The sequence below is a fragment of the Colletes latitarsis genome, chromosome 10 (assembly GCF_051014445.1).
Source record: "Colletes latitarsis isolate SP2378_abdomen chromosome 10, iyColLati1, whole genome shotgun sequence".
Taxonomy (NCBI): Eukaryota; Metazoa; Arthropoda; class Insecta; order Hymenoptera; family Colletidae; genus Colletes; species Colletes latitarsis.
In genome coordinates, this window is record NC_135143.1 from 30,631,959 (window position 1) to 30,649,981 (window position 18,023).

The 18,023-nt window shown below is 39.8% G+C and overlaps 1 protein-coding gene across 7 annotated transcripts in view; it reads right to left on the reverse strand.

Moving 5' to 3' along the window:
* Window positions 1-18,023, reverse strand: part of Efa6 (Exchange factor for Arf 6) — a 62,080-nt gene that overhangs the window by 14,129 nt on the left and 29,928 nt on the right. For 5 of the 7 annotated variants that reach the window (XM_076773784.1, XM_076773779.1, XM_076773780.1 and 2 more), the window contains exons 2-3: window positions 9,278-9,344; window positions 4,859-4,912 (exon numbers count right to left, since the gene is read on the reverse strand). In XM_076773784.1, coding sequence (XP_076629899.1) covers window positions 4,859-4,912; window positions 9,278-9,344 — 121 coding nt within the window. Of the gene's footprint in view, window positions 1-4,858; window positions 4,913-9,277; window positions 9,345-11,254; window positions 11,291-15,683; window positions 15,881-18,023 lie in introns of those variants that run through there. The other 2 variants (XM_076773778.1, XM_076773781.1) reach the window with 2 other exon arrangements.

Here is an 18,023-nt window from a genome sequence, read left to right on the forward strand (position 1 = left end):
TGCTCTTGCATCGAGAAGAATAACACGTTCGAGCGTTTGTCACTGACACATATTCTATAGGCCGTAAACCTACTTAACCGATGCGGTTTTCGGGACGCTTTCGTCCGTAAATAAAATAAATGCACCTTTTTTATATCGTGGAGGAAACATCGAGTTTTTATCCTTGGTTCCATTAACGAACACAAGGTTTCCCACACCCATTACTTCGGTGTTTCGTTTCCTCCAAAAATATATTTAGTTATAAATTTTATATGCGTCGTGATATTATCGCGTACGCGTGTATATTGAACTCGATCCCGTCGCTGGTAACGCAAACATCGCTGGTGACTGAACTCTCGCGCGATTCCGATCTAATGATAGAACACACTGGACGCGTATAGGCGCTCTTGAACCTGATAGTAATAATAGAATTACGCGATAATAACCCATAGAAAACACCATCTCGTATGCTCGACGTGACGCTTTTACCTTGGTCTGCGGCACCGTCGGGTCTAAAGCGACGCCCGCCACCACGTCGTTGTTCACGCGTGCTTGGAAAAAAGGGAGAGTGTCGAGGGCGCGCAATTAAGCGCACGAGCCAACGATCAAACGTTCAGATAACAAACAATTTTCTATCAGAGTGACTCATTGATTGCTCACGGTCTACGGGAATATGGCGACGGTGAACGACGTAACACTTTGATTCAAGCTTGGAAAATGTTCTCTTCTTCCCACCTCCCATCTCCCTCTTGGAATAATGCACGACGATTGGATCATAATGCGGAATTTATTATGATTTACGGTTTGATACGTAATTTACGTAATTAGTGTGAGAGGAAGTCGTTAGCACTCTGAATGTAAGCATTATATGCGAATGAAAGTAATAGTACAGTGGAAGGTCGATTATCTCGATGCTGATTATCCGGTGTGTCGATTAAACGGAAATTCATTTCTCGATTATCGATCATCTGCATTTGTAAACTGTAGAGCCTGAAAGTAACATGTAAAGATGCTATCTCTGCTTCCTCTAAATTCAACTGATTGGATTCTTTTGATATTTCATTTGTCAGTCCGTCCACGCATTTGGAAAATAATTTGCTGGGCTACTAAGCCCTTTTACGATAATATAAAAAGATTAAAATCTCTAAAGTGGCGTCAACGTATTATTATTTCACGATTTATTACCTCCGGTATCCATACCGGACCAGGTATCAACGGATGACAAATTAATCGTCAATTAATAATTTTGCGTTATCGCCGGTCGCACAATCGTTTCACTACCTATACGTTACGAGTTATCAATGAACGTTATCTGTAAACTCAGTCTCGTGATAAATGTTAAACACTCGAGAATGTACGCCAAATTTCGACAAAATCCATTGTAGTATAGTTTGCAATTCTTCGCAGCGTTTTGGGACGATTTTTCAATTTTGTTAAAGAACGATTAATCTGTCACGGCCTTATCTCCTGTGATTAGCGCCCTCGAGGAGCTCGTAGCTTACAGCTGCGGGGAAAAAGGCCACAGCGAATCGGGCATTGTGTCATTAAATTACCTCATGGCGCGAGGTCATTAATCAACACCGCGTACTGCAATTAGTTTACCTTTCACGGTATATAGACTTGTATGGGACGACGATTCACTCGAACGCGCCAACTTTCTTCGTATTTTATGCCAAACAGTCGACGCGACAGAAGCGACGAGGAATAATTTATTTATTTGTTTAGAGACAGAGGAACGACTGTATGCACACTATAGAATAAGGGCATGTTTAATAAGCACCACGCTACACGAGACTGAAACGAAGCAGTAGATCGTCCAAAGAAATTTAGAACATTGTCACCATTGTTTGCCAAAGTATAATCTGACAGCGTGATCTAGAGATCCACGTTCAGAGGTAAACAAAAGTTATGTTTAAACAGAGAAAATGATCGATTATATTTTCTGACACGTTCGTGTTAAACGAACGTTGGAGTTGTATCAGCCTGGACATTCTTAAAAATTATTTCTAAAATTAATTATTAATTTCTTAAATTATATTCTTCCAAATTATTGTTTCCGAAAAACGAACGGGAAAGTACATTTTATTCCAGGAAATTCGAAGATCCATTAATAAAGAGTTGGTAAACGAAATCGTTTGTGTTTCCCCGTTTTTCTCTTTGTGCATACTAAATCAACCGGGTGCCGTTCCCTCGCATTCGATGCACGTTTTAAATCGATACGTCGCTTTCCCCGACACCGCGAATCCCGTTCGCACACACAACTGAGAAAAGCCAATTAGTCGACGTTCGGTCACTGAACGCTGCCGGAGAAAAGCCGATTAGTAAACCGACAATCGATAATATGTTAACTACACGTTCTCCATATTATGCGCATTAAGCATCAATTTTCCTAACGATACTCAGCGTCCTTACCGTTAACGAGCATGAATTTAATTTATTAAGAAAACGTGACTTCCGTGCAAAAGAAAAAATTTGTTTTCCAGCGACGTTCCGTCGCAGAGCGTTCTTCCGGAATAAATTTCTTCGCGTTGCCGAACTGTGTCGCTAGTTTGTTCCCCTCGTTCGTTAAATTGATAGAGTAATTATTTAACGGGGTCAGCAGGTTGTTCAACGTTTCGAACTTCATTAGACGAGAGAGCCTGGCTACTAGGGGAAAGCCAGCGTCGAATGAATTCAAGGTGCGCGTGCAGTGATAACGATAATCCGGTGTAAATCGGGTAGACACACGACGGTTCTGTAAACCGCCGTTGTATCTGGCCCGGCGGCAAGTTTACACAATGATTCCACTCACGCAACACGGCCAGCTGTCCGCTGATACTGTACGTCCCGCGTATTTACAGTGAATAGCTCAACTTGTACGGAAGTGTAATTCGACAGGACCGTTCGAATCATTCCGGGAATAATACAACTGCCGAAATACTGTTTAATACGATAAAGTCCTAAATGCGTTTGGCCAGCGACGCCACCCGAATGCCACCTATCGATTTCGATGCGACTCGAGAGACAGATGGACAACAAAGGTCATTTCTTTTTACTAGAATGCAATATTTGTTCGCTGGTGCTCCGTCAGATGGCGAGCGAAAGTGTAGTAAGGTTATGTATCTCATAATCTGATGGGAATACGACGTTGGAAAGATGCCCCGTTTTAATCTACAAAATGGATGTATTTTGGGAAGTACGCTGGTTTGAAAATATTAAATATATGTTGTACATGGAGACCGAATAACATCAAAGGGATAAATAAAATTTCGGAAGGAACGGTATTTAGACGAAGGCGATGAAGACGCTTTAAGATCATTTAAAATATTATTTCAACCTGATAATATTATTCTTCTACATTCCATCGATTCTCCAGCGTAGAACCACGAGAAACGCCAGAGAATTTCTGACCGTTACACGATAAGCTCGTTACGTTCCCAACTCTCGAAAAACCGGCCAAGAAATTCACCGCCCACGCGACTCTGATTGCACGACGTTTATCGATGGAATGCAAGCACCGTTGAGAATGCAAGGTACACCAGTTCGTCGTGTCCGATACTTCTTGCGATTTCCCTCTCTGTACTTTCACCGTTCGTGGTGTCAATAGCGATGGGACCAAGTATGTCGCGAGTATAAAAATTAATTAACAAACAACCTTCCAATCGTATATTATCAATTCCTATCAAATAAAAGAAATACATTCAATCCCTGACCATTACAGTTCATTCCACTCGATCCCTGTCTATTCCTGTCCATTCCTCTCTATTCTCTTCGATCCCGCCGATACTCAGCCAATCCCATCGATTCCCGCCGATTTTCAGCCAATCCCATCGATTCCCGTCCATTCCCATCCGTTCCTGTCTATTTTTCTAAAGTCTTGTAATTGTGTAAAGTTTCGAAGATATTTTTAACTTATTCGTTTAATTATCTACTTATTTACGGGTTTTTGTACGGAATCGATATTAGAATCTAAACTGAAGTCGATATCATGACTGTTTTCAATCCCTGACCATTACAATTCATTCCAGTCAATCCCCTGTCTATTCTCTTCGATCCCCGTCGATACTCAGCCAATCCCATCGATTCCCGCCGATTTTCAACCAATCCCATCGACTCCCGCCAATTCTCGTCCAATCCCATCGATTCCCGTCCATTCCCATCCGTTCCTGTCCATTCTTCTAAAGTCTTGTAATTGTTGTAAAGTTTCGAAGATATTTTTAACTTATTCGTTTAATTATTTACTTATTTACGGGTTTTTGTACGGAATCGATGATGGAATATGAGATTATAAAACTGATATTATATTAATAGATGCCGGAATCGATATTAGAACCTAAACCGAAGTCGATATCATGACTGTTTTCAATCCCTGAACGTCAAATTCCTTCTACGATAGAATAAAATATGATAAGGTTTGTTGCTTGTTGTGTTAATACCAAAATTAAGATTGCAATATATCCCTGATAATCCCTAACTGTAAGTATTTTTATTCTCAAATAAAATATAAAAAGCGAAAATAAATTGTAAGATACCAGATATGTAATCATACATATCGCGTTGTTTATTTACAGGTTACATCGACGAATATATTAAAGAATTGCCACACTTGAGATACGAAAGTAGGATCGTAAAAGAAACAAATTTTCCCTTTGGAGGTTAGGTCGCAAACACCTCGTTTCGGAGACACATATCGTCTTCTAAATTTACAAGTCTTATCCGGTACTATTTTTCCAATAGCACCTCTCAAATGTTTCTCCTTTTTTTTTATAACGAAAGCAGAATATTTCTCGCTATTTTTGAACGATCCCGTAGCGCCGACGACGACTTCTCGCGTCGCGCGTGGGCGACTAAACGGCGGTCTTTACGCGAATAAGAGAATTTGCCAGCGCACTTCACTTACCCCTTCGTAGCTTCAGGGTGACAGGGTCCGACGAGAGCCGCAGACATTTCAGCACTGAAACACAAAACGGAACGGGTGAGGAGGGAGAACAGAGAGACGGAGAAGTAAGAGCGACGGACCGAGTGTTCCGCCGCGAAAGAACCGGCCCCCGACCAGCCACCGGCGAAAGTGGGTGGAAAACCGACTGGAATGGGAATTACCGCGGATCGAGCTGTCGCGTGTTCACGACCGCGGAATTCAGAGACGTTCTGTCGCAGTTGAGATAGGTCGGGCTGGTTACCATCGTGGATTAAGGTGGAAAGCTTTTGGTATTCCACCCTTATACGTCTCCAAGGGAAAAAGAACGCCGTTTGGCCCGCATTTTAGCGAAAGGTTAATCGTTCCAGACGGGAGATTTCGCGTCGTAACGGGTTCACAATGAAAATTTCCCGCCGGCAGCAATCTTGCAAACGTACAACTAGACTTCGATAGTTCTTTAACTGTTAGTCCATTAGAAAATCTATCGACAGTAGCCCAATTACAATAATAGTAACTAATAGTTACACAACGCGATGGAATAAATTTTTATTTGAAAATTCGAAGAAGAAAAACTGAATTCCATCGAATTTCCGTCAGGGATTATATACGAGGAATAACAATGTTTATTTTAAGTTTCTTTATGAGTTTTTCGGATAAACGAAGCTTTGCTAAAAGTCTTGCCTAGGACAAATTTGTTCTCGAGTTTCGTCGCTGTTTCGGAACATCAAATTCTGAGGGATAATACTGCCTAAGCTTCTTTCAAGTGAAAGCTGTTTGTACCTTGAAAATTCAATAAAGCAACAAAAATAACTACAATAAAATATGAAACACTGCAAACAATTTAAAAGTAATTGTGCAACGATAAAAGTTAATTATTTAAACCTAATAGAAATTCAGGTTCCTGTTCTACTGGAAATCCACAGCTTTACTTTTTAATAGAATGTAAAAGTAATCAAATACTGTGTTGCATCGTTCAAGGTTAGGTACGAAAGCTGCAGGCCAGACGTAAACAGTAAAGTATTCGGTTACATACGACATTGGAGACGCCCAGTATTAGGCACAGTATTCAACGAATGTATTCGGGCGAATTGTTATCTAGACTCTAGAGATATTTCCAATATGAATTTTACCGAATGAATTGACCAAATTAGTCAAATGTTTTAACGGATTTGTTGAATTTTAACAACGGATAGTAATCTAATAAATGTACACGATTCTAAACGTTTCGTACAACTTTTTATGCTCCTCTTTAGTAACGAAAATATACGTATATGCAATTGATTTTAGCTTCGTGAAATTGCGTTGGATCAGAAACTTTTTGTCAGAGGTTAGAAACCACGGTGCACAAGCTTGCCAATGGGTGTTTACAAAATGGTCGCGCGTATGAAACGCGGCACAAAGTTTTCACGATTCGCGGAAGCGAAATGCTGCTTCGTGTCTGTCTCTGAGACATGGAGCTTGTCAAATTAAACAGGAGACGGAGAAAATACGAGGAAGGCGAAATTGCGATAGGTCAGGAGCTTTACAGTCGGCCACGCGGCTTTGCGACTGTTCTTGCTTCCTACGAACGATCATAAAACAAACGTGCCGGATACCTCGCCATATTTTCGACCAGAAAAATATCCTCGAGCCTTTCCTGCGCTTCGCCGTGTTATTCGATTACCTCCGACCGGCCAAGATTTAATTTATTTGACCCAATATTTCTCGTTACAGCACCGTACAAAATGAAATGATATTTTTAAGAGTTCAAACATTGGAATTGAAATGAAGAAGAACGTAACATTTTGCGAATAGGTTAGAACTAGTCCTTGATTATTCGAAATCTACAAGGTGTGCGGATATTTATGGCACCGAGTGTACGTTGAACTCGCTGTTGCGTGGAGGGTGCGTAATTTTATTGCGCCCGTCGTAAATCGAGCTCAAAGCGGATTCGCGAAAGGAGTAACTGCATTGTCGATATAAAATTAACCAAGGGTCATTTCATTTGATGCACTGCGACCCGCCGTAATGCGGCCAATCAAGCGCCCCATTTTGCGTGCGTGTCGTGGATCCAGCCATAAGCCGTCAGAAAATTCGCGATTCCGTGTGCTAATGAGCCTCTGGCCTCCACGGTTGAATATAACGTTTCCACATGCATCACGTACGCGATCGTAACGAATGAAATTCGTTTAGGAAACTCACGCGTGCACCGTTTCGTTTAACGAACCCAGACCCTCGAGAAGACGAAACAAACTGCGAAACGAACTCCCCCATTCGTAAACTTTTCCTTTTTTCTCGTTCCTTTCAAACCCCGTGATTCGCTAACGCTCTCAACTAAATTCTTACTTAAATTAGTTGTAAGTTCGAGCTCGTGATTCTCTGTCTACTTTATCTGTAATTTCGCTCGAGTTTTCGTCACGTTCAGGGACGTGTCTACCATGAAACTAATCAAGTTTTTTTTAGGTTACTTTTAGATTTTTCTTTTATTTAAATTATTTAACGTCGGCAAATCTATGCTACAGCATCTACTCTGACAAGTTCCTACATTGACTATGCAACTATTAAAGAACATTCAAAAAAAACTATAAAGTTATTCGAAATGCATAGCCTTGGAACCTTTATTGCTCGCAGATAAAATGAATTATTCTCGTCGTCGCGTATTTCATTTAACACATCGTCGGCACAAAAAACTTTCTACGCGACAAATGTGCACACGAAGGATCAAGAGGTTAGAAATTGAATATGATGATTACATGCGATGACTACTTGCGATTTATCTCAAGAAGCAGACCAAGTCCTTACATATTTGATTTTCCTTCGTGTTATCCAGTTCAATTTCGATGGCCATTCTCCGTGTCACTTAACTTTATCCAATTTCTACACGAAATGAACGAAACATTTTGAATCCCACCAACGGGACAAATGCGACCAGATTGAAATGAACATTGTAAATTATCGAAGTTTTCATTAAACTTGAAACTATTGATTGGAAAAACTAATATATTAATAAATTAAATATTTATAAAAATACTACAGGGTGTTCGGCCACCCCTGGGAAAAATTATAATGGGGGATTCTAAAGACCAAAATAAGACGAAAATCAAGAATACCAATTTGTTCATAGTGGCTTCGTTAAAAAGTTATTAACGTTTAAAGTTCCGTTCGTACTGAATTTTTTTCTCGAAAATGCGCAAGATTTCGGGGGTATGTCTATTCACCAAAAATGATTGTAATTAACGCCCACAGCTAACAATATTTTTTTCAGAACGATTTGAAATATTTTACTTTCGTCGAAAAATTTCTCACCTTCTCGAATTTTTTTCTAGGAAATGAGTAGGATTTCGGAGATATGACTATTCACCAAAAATGATTGAAATTGACTCCTGCAGACAAAAATATTTTTTTTAGTACGATTTGAAATTTTTTTTTTTCGCCGAAAAATTTAGACACCTACTCCCTGTCGATTTTCCTTAAAAATTGGTTTTTTATTTTTAGTAATTTTATTTGACGCCCTACAGAAAAATTGTGTAATACTTTTTTGTAGGTACTCATGAGCTCTACTTCACAAAAAGTTGCATTGAAATATATTCACTATTGTAGGAGTTATGGCTGTTTGAAAATTGGACCATTTTTATTGGGTTTTTCTCATTTTAGGGGGTCAAGGACCAACTTTTCGAATATTTTTGCGATTTCTGCATATTCTACACTAAAATACGCGTCGTTTGCTTTTTTAAACATTAAAATCGTTCAATCCGTTCAGAAGTTATGACGTTTTAAAGATTCGCATGAAAATTCGGGCAAAGATTTCTGGCCAGAAATTATATTTTCGGTAAGGAATTTTTTTCTCGAAACTGAGTAGGATTTCGGGTGTATGTATAATGACCAAAAATGCTTGTAGTTGACCCCCGCAACTGAAAATAATTTTTTTAAAACGATCTGAAATTTTTTTTTCTACCAAAATATTCAACACCTATCCGATTTTTTTTCTCGAAAGTGGGTAGGATTTCAGGGATATGTCTATTCACCAAAAATGCTTATAATTGACCCCTGCAAGCAAAAATAATTTTTCCAGAACGATTTGAAATTTTTTAATTTAATTGTTAATAACTTTTTAACGAAGCCTCCATTAACAAATTGGTATTCTTGATTTTCGTCTTATTTTGGCCTCTAGAATCCCCCATTAAAATTTTTCCCAGGGTTGTTCAAATACCCTGTATATTAGAATAATAATCGGAAGAAAAAAATTGTCAAAAAATTTCCAAAATTATGCATAATCGCCGAAATGTTCGACACGCGATATCGCGAACGAAAAGGCGATACTTTCGACAGTGAGGGGGGAGGGGATGGAGAAAGAGAGAAACGAGTGCACTCCGTCGAACGTGCATTATATCATGAGCCGCTAAAGCAGGTCGGTCTTCTTACCTTCTTTAGTACTGAATCGGTTGACATCGACTTCGTTTACCCTGAGTATGACGTCACCGGCCTCGACCTGCAAAACCAACAGACACCGTTTCTATGAAAACGCACTCCGCAGAAGGATCAATTGGTCGGGGATGGCGAATTGCCGCGGAGAGGCTGTTTGTTCTCCGCTTCAGGCGATTCGACCGCGTAATGGAACTTGAACGTAGGCAACTGATTCGTTCGATGATCGTTCCACCGAACTTATTCGATGTTTAGCCCGCGGAATATGCCACGAACGCGATGCAATATCGTTACGAGCCTCGATCCATGATCAAAGTGATCCTGGTTGTACACGGTGTCCGAAGACACTGTGGTGTCTCTCGTCCTCTTGGATACCAAATTGCCAATTACCATTATCTCAACTAACCAAGAAACAACAAATTCTCTACCGTACCTAAATTTAATTTTGTAATGACGAAAGTTTTAAAGTAAAATTTTCTTTCGAGTTCTAATGTTAATTCTAGTCAACGATTTCCTTGAACCTATTATAATTTTTCCCGTTATGTAATGGGAATTATAATGATCCACGAGCTCCATCAACAAGAAACCGGAAAGGCAATTTCCAGACTTGATAACGAAACGGAGCTTTTTATGAAATGTAATTTATTATGTAAAAATAGAGATAACCGAAGAAACTGAGAAAATCGTATTCGGATCGTTAATGAAATCAACTTTTCATTAAAGTTTTAATACGTAACGCTGCACGATTTCTTGAAAGAGCATCTAAGGAAACGGTTGTTTAATTATTTTTACATAAGGAACGGTCAGAATTTGATAGCATAACGACGTACAAATTATTTGCTCGAACGAGGAAGCAAGGAAGCGAGCAAACACATTCCTACCGATCAGGATCGAGTCTAGGTGCATTGGCGCCCCAAGTTACAATTGATTATCTATTATTTGATTATTACATGCTACAGTTTATTGTTTATCTTGGAAAGTTCGTTCCCACAAAATTATATTGTAATAAGTCTCTATTGAAACGATTATTCCAATAAGAATTTGTTAGTTTTTCTCTTCTTAAAGAGAAAGTTTTCTTTATGTGACAAAAACCATCGACGAACATGTTGCGTTTAGTGTCTCGAAATACAAGTCAAGGTGCAACTGTGTCCCTAGTTTGGCTTGTTTAGACAAAGTATAGGACCGATTGGGTCTGAGGGTACGGGACGAATTTTTCGTCGCTAACCTATTCATTCTGTATGTCCCTTTCAAAGCGTTAAGACGTGCCTTCCTAGTGTTTCCAATAAAAGCTAACAAAGTTGTAAATTAAAAGTTATTCCTTTTATAATTGTTTTTTTTATTCCACCACCTATTTCCAATAGAATTTATTCGAATAGCGCCTAGTCTGATGGCGCCCAATGATCATAATTTCTAAATTACTTAAGAGAACGGGCAACCAGAAATACGACTTTCTATTCCGGTGTTCGATGGTCGCTCGATATTAGTACCGATTTGCAAGTTACATGCTCGTTCGCAGGAGAAAATAAGGAGGCCTGCGAACGTGTTCCAACGTCCGACGGCCGAGACACGAAGTCTTTACGCGCGAGTTCCGTCGGTTACTTAGCAGCCCGATGCTCGAATTTCCATCGAAAAACAGTTCCCCTTATTTCTTCCGTTCCTATCCCCCCGCAGTTTTCCGCCGTTCGCCTCCAGGGAAATAGCTCGACTGGAAAACGAAATTGTTTACGAGGCGTAATCCGTCGCGGGGAGTGATAAGACGCACAACCGATAGGGGATCGCTCGAAGCCTCCTGTTACTACCAGCAAATCCGATTGTTTCCCGGAACAAATAAAACGACAGCTGCTACGCGTAAAAGAAATCGAAGTTTGTAGTTACATTTTCCCTAAAACCTCTACGACGAATATTCGAAACCCGTTCTAGTGTCAAGTATATCATCTTAAACACTAAACCGCAAAATATTGTTAACAAAGCACCTACATCACAGAACACCATTGTCTGACAAGTCAATAAACAGACCATTTTAATTTGACCACCGACACACTGCTTTCCAGCGCGAAATGCTACCTCGAAGAGCCATGGAAGCAATTTAAAATAAGAAACGTTTTAAATAGAAAGCTATGTAGAGATTAAGAGATTAACGTATAACGTCGCGTTTAACGTTAACCCACATCAATCACACCGCGGAAAGACGACGAAACGCGACCGTGCACTACTCCAGCTTTATCGCGGAAGGTGCATCGTCGGACTGAGAACACGAGTCTCAGGACAAAGCACACGAGACATCGCGTGCACTTATGTGCACATCGTGTCCCGCGCTAATAATAAGCAGAACTGATACGGTGATACGTGCATACACCGCTTCTGCTCGACTATTTCGTTTTCTCATCTTTCGTCAGTTACTTAAATAAATAAATACTCGATAAACGCTACAAACTTTATTAACGATACGCCACTATAGTGGCTCACTCGTTCACTGTTTCAATTAAGCGATCGTTTTCGTATTTTCTTTCACACTATTTTTGCCTTCGCAACGTTTTATAACAGTGTTAACAATATACAGAGTGTACAGTGTTTGTTTCGATACGCCAGTGTCAGTGTCATTTCAATGTACTTGCCGGAGAATAGTATCGTTCGCAAAATTCAGTCGTGCCTAAGAGGTTAACAACGGTGAAGCAAGGAACGAATAAGAATTGATTTTCGTTGAAAACAGTTCTCATAGAAATTTCGCCCTTACCACCAACCGAAATAACCGTTCCGATACCATGTCAAGACCTCATAAACCACATTAAAAAAACCACAAAAGAAGAATGGAACAGAATTTGGACCACAACAAAAAGAACAAAAATACACGACATAATACAAAATTTCTACCAACCAATCCCTATCTGCAATTTAAATAGAAAAGAAAAGGCCATAATGTCTCGACTAAGGTCAGGCCATACAAAGATAACACATGAACATATAATAAAAAAGGCCGATCAACCTTATTGCAACTACTGCCCCACTGAAATTCTCACAGTAGACCACATCCTATACCAGTGCAGAAGAACCGAAATACAAAGACAGAAATATTCTATAAAACCGGACACAGCCCTTACAGCTCAGAACAGCATAAGAGACACCATAAAATTCCTCAAAGAAACAAACATATACAACAAAATATAACGCTGAAGTACACATCCGCCGCCAAGGACCTCGCAGTCGACGCGGCGTAAAAAAAACATCCATGAAGAAGAAGAAGAAGAAATTTCGCCCAATTCGATTCTTTTTCGATTCGGTGGGGAATGAAAAATCATAAAGTGGTATCGATACGTGTCGACGCGATATTTATCTGATCGCTAGTCACAAGCTCTTTGCACCAGCATTTCGCGCATCGATCAGCGGCATCGGAACTGGAAGGTCGAAGTTGGCCGACAAGCCTCCGCTCGTAAATCAATTTCGGGAATGCACTTCAGTGCGCGTCGATGCGTTCTGTAATAGATTTCGCCCTAAGCAGGTCAGAGGGATACGGGTCCGAAATTTCCGTGTAAACACGCTCGCCGGGCCTTGTCTCGGCAGCGTTAGGGAGACACGAACATCCATTTACGGGCGGAGTAATTGGACGACGGTCTTCCAAGAAGAGAATGCCCTTTCAACGAGCATCGATATTTCTGCACGGAACAAGGCCTGCCTAACAATGACATCAAGATTTCGGACGTGAATGGATCCAATTGAAGAGCTTATTGAGACAACTTGGCTGGCCGTGGGCCCGATATCGATCTAAGGGAGACGCAAATAAACGAAAGCTGCAAGAGAAATCGTTTAGCAACGAAATTAGAATTAAATCTGATATCGCGGGTAGATTTGAAAATAGATGTAATCGAAAGATACGGCTGGCCTGATTCGACGGGATGCAATTCAATTAATTGGCTACCGAGAAACGAAAGGAGACGAAAGTGGGAAAAAACATTTCTATCCAGCAAATTTCAGCGACGGTTCCTGAAACACCTACCTGTCCTTCAAGTTGTCACCGAGACAATATTACAATCCCTACGTACCGTACAATTATGTACCTACTATACATGCATTAATATACAATAAAAATATATATTCTTTTTATTATTTGCAATTTGTTTTTTAACAGAAATTAATTTTCTTAAAACACAATAAAAGATTGGTTAAACAATTTTAGGTAATTGTGCAGCTTTTAAGACGCGACGTTATTTTTAGAATCTTTTTCAGTTGGGGAGACAATTCTGTCCCCGAGAAAATATTTTTAAACGCGGCAAAGGCTACAGAGTATCGCGCATCATTGGTCTGCCGTTCGAAGGAAGCTGGCAGTATCAGCTTAATTCATCGCGACCTCGTTAAGCAACGGTTCGATGTTCGTTCTGATAAATTTAACGAAAATAACGTCGGACGAGGGCACCGTAGAAAGTTCACCTACGCGGTGGCGGCGGCGGCGGCTCGTTGTGAAAGTCTGAAATCGAATCGAGTTACGAAATAATTTCATGGGAGAAGTTCGGCCAGTCGGGCAAAACGAAGGTTCCAGTTAATCCCCGACGGCTTCTGCGCGCGGCCAATCGTGCAATTACAATGCCACGTATGTAGAATCGCGTGCTATTGTAGAATTGAAGCCTGCGCAGAGAGGCCCTTAACATTTTCCAACGCATTCGTTATTCGCCAATTTACGAAAATTTTCTTCCAAACCTTTGTCAAGCCGGAGGGTGGCTCGTTAATTATAGACCAAATAAGCAGATCGCTTATCGCGACCAACATTTTCATCATTATTTTGTATAAAAAAATACATATACACGAGTGACGAGAAAAATAATATTCTACATCTACGATAGAAACGGCAGTGTTTTTATTTTTGCATAAAATCTAAAAATATTGTCCAAGTTGGCGGCTTTCCACCTACAAACATAATTCTGTTTGTTCTTGCAACGAGGAACTCTATAGTCAAGGTATCACCGTTGATATTCAACCAAGGTTGCCCCACTGTCGAGAAAACTGAATATAAATTCGATATCGACATATTCTGCGAAGCGGACTAGCATTGGTCGAAGATTAAGTCAGCGCCAAATAAATTGGCCGCCCAAAGTCACTTCTTTCACCGGTGAATGACGTCACAAATCTCTTCTGCAGTATAGCTACGTGCTTCGAATTTCTCAAAGCTTTTTAAACCCTGAAAAGCAGGGTGGGACAAATTTAAATTATCACTTTCATTACTATCTGCAAAGAGAAATCTTTTTAAATGGAGGAATTTCAGAAATCTGAAAATAATTTTAAATTATCGTGGTCGAGCATTTGCGATTGTTTTTAAAAAGAAAATAATTTAAAAAAATGCATTTTAATAAAAAAAATTCTCCATTGGCTGGCGTTAGGAACAATGTGTAGCCCAGTTAGAAAGAATATATATTTCCATTTGAAGAAACAAAAGCCACTTTCAAATCTCCGAAACGCCTCTGGCTAGGAACGTTTCGTTTGATCCGACTTGCGCTCTTCTCGAAGCCATTCAACTTTCGTTCGACCCATTTTTTCTTCGCGGATTATAAAATGAGCTTGAATCCAGGCGGTAATTTCGAGTGTCTCACCCTGTATAAATTCAAGCAACTCCTCACGCGTGCAAGATCTGCCTTACAATATAAGGCCCTCTCGTGGATAACTAATTACACGGTGAACATGTTGGCATTCACCCCGAACAGTCACGCAATATTCAGCTCGCGTGTGAGGGGAAGAAGCGATAGCGTCTCTCCGATGTGGAAAAACATGAATTAAAACCGGAAATGGAAAACAAAAAATAATAAATGGGCAAGAAATTCCTCGAATATAATGAAACAACATTTTATTCTATCTCTCCGGCAACATCAAGCGATGTATTAATTGAGTTTGCTGATCCTCGGTGTAACATGCATAACGCCTTCTTTCATTCAAATTTGCCGCCAAAAAATGCCTGAATATTTCAGTTAATGTTATGGAGGTATTCCACCATAAACCTTTCAAACATTTTCTTGAAAAAGAATTGTAAACTATATTTTGTGTCTAAACATATATGTAGACTTAAAACTATATTTATCTGGATTTGCAAAAATGTCGAGAATATTCCTAGACAGGGAGAACTGATGTAGCCAGTCCTGTTAATAATGGTTATCGACAAACGATGTTCTAATCATATCAACAATTATTATCCCGATTTTATTGGTAAAAATTTGTTAGGATAATTGTTATTTTTGGTCCTTGTTACAGTGGGTTAAATGCATGCCTGAAAGGCTATTGTCGCCATAGAATTTTATTTAACGACGAGCATCTGAGAGTCCTATTATAATTTCGAAGCGAATTAAAACGGAGAAAAGTTGAAACGACTTTCGCGATTAATTAGCGTCGTTTATTGGACGACAGAGCGGCCGTGACAAAGTGTTTTCACCTGGTACAGAGGGGTATACTCGACGTAATCGAATCTGTCGTCGCGTCTCTGCAAGTATCGATCAAGGGGCCGGCAGCAACACCAGAGACAGTACGCGAAATTGGGCATTTGCGAAAGGCACGTCACTCGCTATGCGACGCAGCCGAGAAGCAGGAACCCATCGACCACGGTAGCCGAATGCGCGATATGCGACTGATCGAGAATCTCGGTCACGGTTTAGAATTCAGACGGCGTCTTGCTGGCAGCCAACAGTCGTATTTTTGTCCGTCGTGACATTGACTTTCATCGGGCTGTTGTCCAACTGTTTGTATCGTCACGTGTAACGCACCCCGGGACAAATACGCGACGTCGAACATCGCGTGTTAACAAAGGACGTCGGACAACCGGGTGTTCCGTGTTGCAACATTTTTCATGGGACACGAACAAACTTCCATCTATAGGCCAAGTGTCGAACAATGAAACGATCGTTTTAACTTTCAAGAAACCGACGGTTTAGTGGCTGGGTCACCAGATACAGTAAACACGGTTAACCTACAAAAAGATTTAGGACTGAAACCTGAGAACGGTGTTATAACAGGAGGAAACGAGATGGATGCGATACGTTCGTCGAGCGACGACGGTCGAGCACTTGAAAAAGATGCCGCTTTGATAAAAAAAAAAAATAATGATGCAATATATAAAATTTATTTTCCGTAGCTGTCATGTTAAACTTAAAAATAAAATCCTTTGACACTCATCCGCGAAATAACGTGGAGAATTTATATATGCAAAATGAAACGTTGTAAGCGGAAAAAAAATATTGTTAGAGAAAGTTTCGTTGGTAAAAAATTCAATTTTTTCTTTTGGGGATTTTCTTGTACTGTCAACCATAAAAAACGATATTACCAGATCACGTTGCGTGACTCACGCTATACTGCAACAGAAGACGAAGTGGGAGAAGCACTTTGCTCTGCCGAGTAGCGTCGTGCAACCTTATTGGTTAGAATTTTAACGATCTTTTGCGGGAAAATTGTTCGTTCGCGACACATGGCTACTTTTGAACATTTTACCCTCTTGTAAAGTAGAATAGATAGGAAGCAGAACATTGTATTTTAAAGGTCAAGATGAATTTTACGCCAAGATACTTTTATGTGTTGATAAATATTTCGAATAACGTATCAACAATTATTACCGAATAAACTTTTATTTATTCAAAAGGAAACTAGAATTTTGCCCATCTCTGACAGAACTGCCTGACTTTTCGTATCTGAAAATGGACGCAATCACGAATTACGTTCGAAGGCGCAGATTTGATTTTTCAAGGACGAGAAAGTTTTACACGCTCGATTAATCTGTAACGCGGTTAGCGTCGTATATCGAATTTTTTTCGCCACGCCATTCTCGAGCCAACGAAGACTTTTTGTTTTAATTAAAATGCTCCAGAAATTGGGCGCTGCACGTCGGCGACCATTGGTTCGATCAAAACCGGATTCGTCCAATGGCATGAGGGAAAAGCTATATGTTCAGAACATTATGCGTTTGGACACCTGACGGAATCGTATTGTTAATTGGCGCTGGGCAATCAGCTTTAATTAAAACTGCTCTCTGCCATCATCTGACACAAAAACGAGTCTAACGACCATAGCGCTATGCACGTTAGTGCCAATCCATCTCAATTTGAACGTATTTCTCTGACTCGTGGACAAAATGGCGGCAAAATTGATCGATCGATAACAATTTTTATGGACTGCATCGTATTAACCTACGATATGCATCAATTATTATTTCCAGCTTCGTATACGATCCATCAACAATTTTATCAACGATATTAAAAACAACCAAGGATACATCTAATCTTTATTATAATTTTTGAAAATTAAAAATTATCGATGAATTAATTTTATCATTCTCATCGCGAATGAATATATTATCATAAATTCTTTGCATTCCATTTAGCTTCTTTCCGTGTAATTTTTAATCTCTCTTCTCGTAAATATTGGATCTCTAGATTAATTTACGATTATTCGCGGCACTCACTGGTGCGCAAGACCGAGTTTCAGGAATTGAAATTCCTCCAGGGCGTTGTTCTTCGCCAGAGTCATCTTTACTATCTCTACCTGAGTTCGGTAGAGAATATAATATTTTATATATCGCAGTAAAATATTTGTCTATATGCAAAATACAAAAATTCGAAATGAAATAACTGATGGAACTATTGCAGAAGCGTCACGCTACGCAGCACAATACGTTTCTTCGTTCTATATGTATACAAAGAAATCGATCGAGTCGACTACCATTAAGGAAACAATGGATGCGCTGAAATTTCATTAAGCACAAGTGCATCAATAATTTCGTTACAAT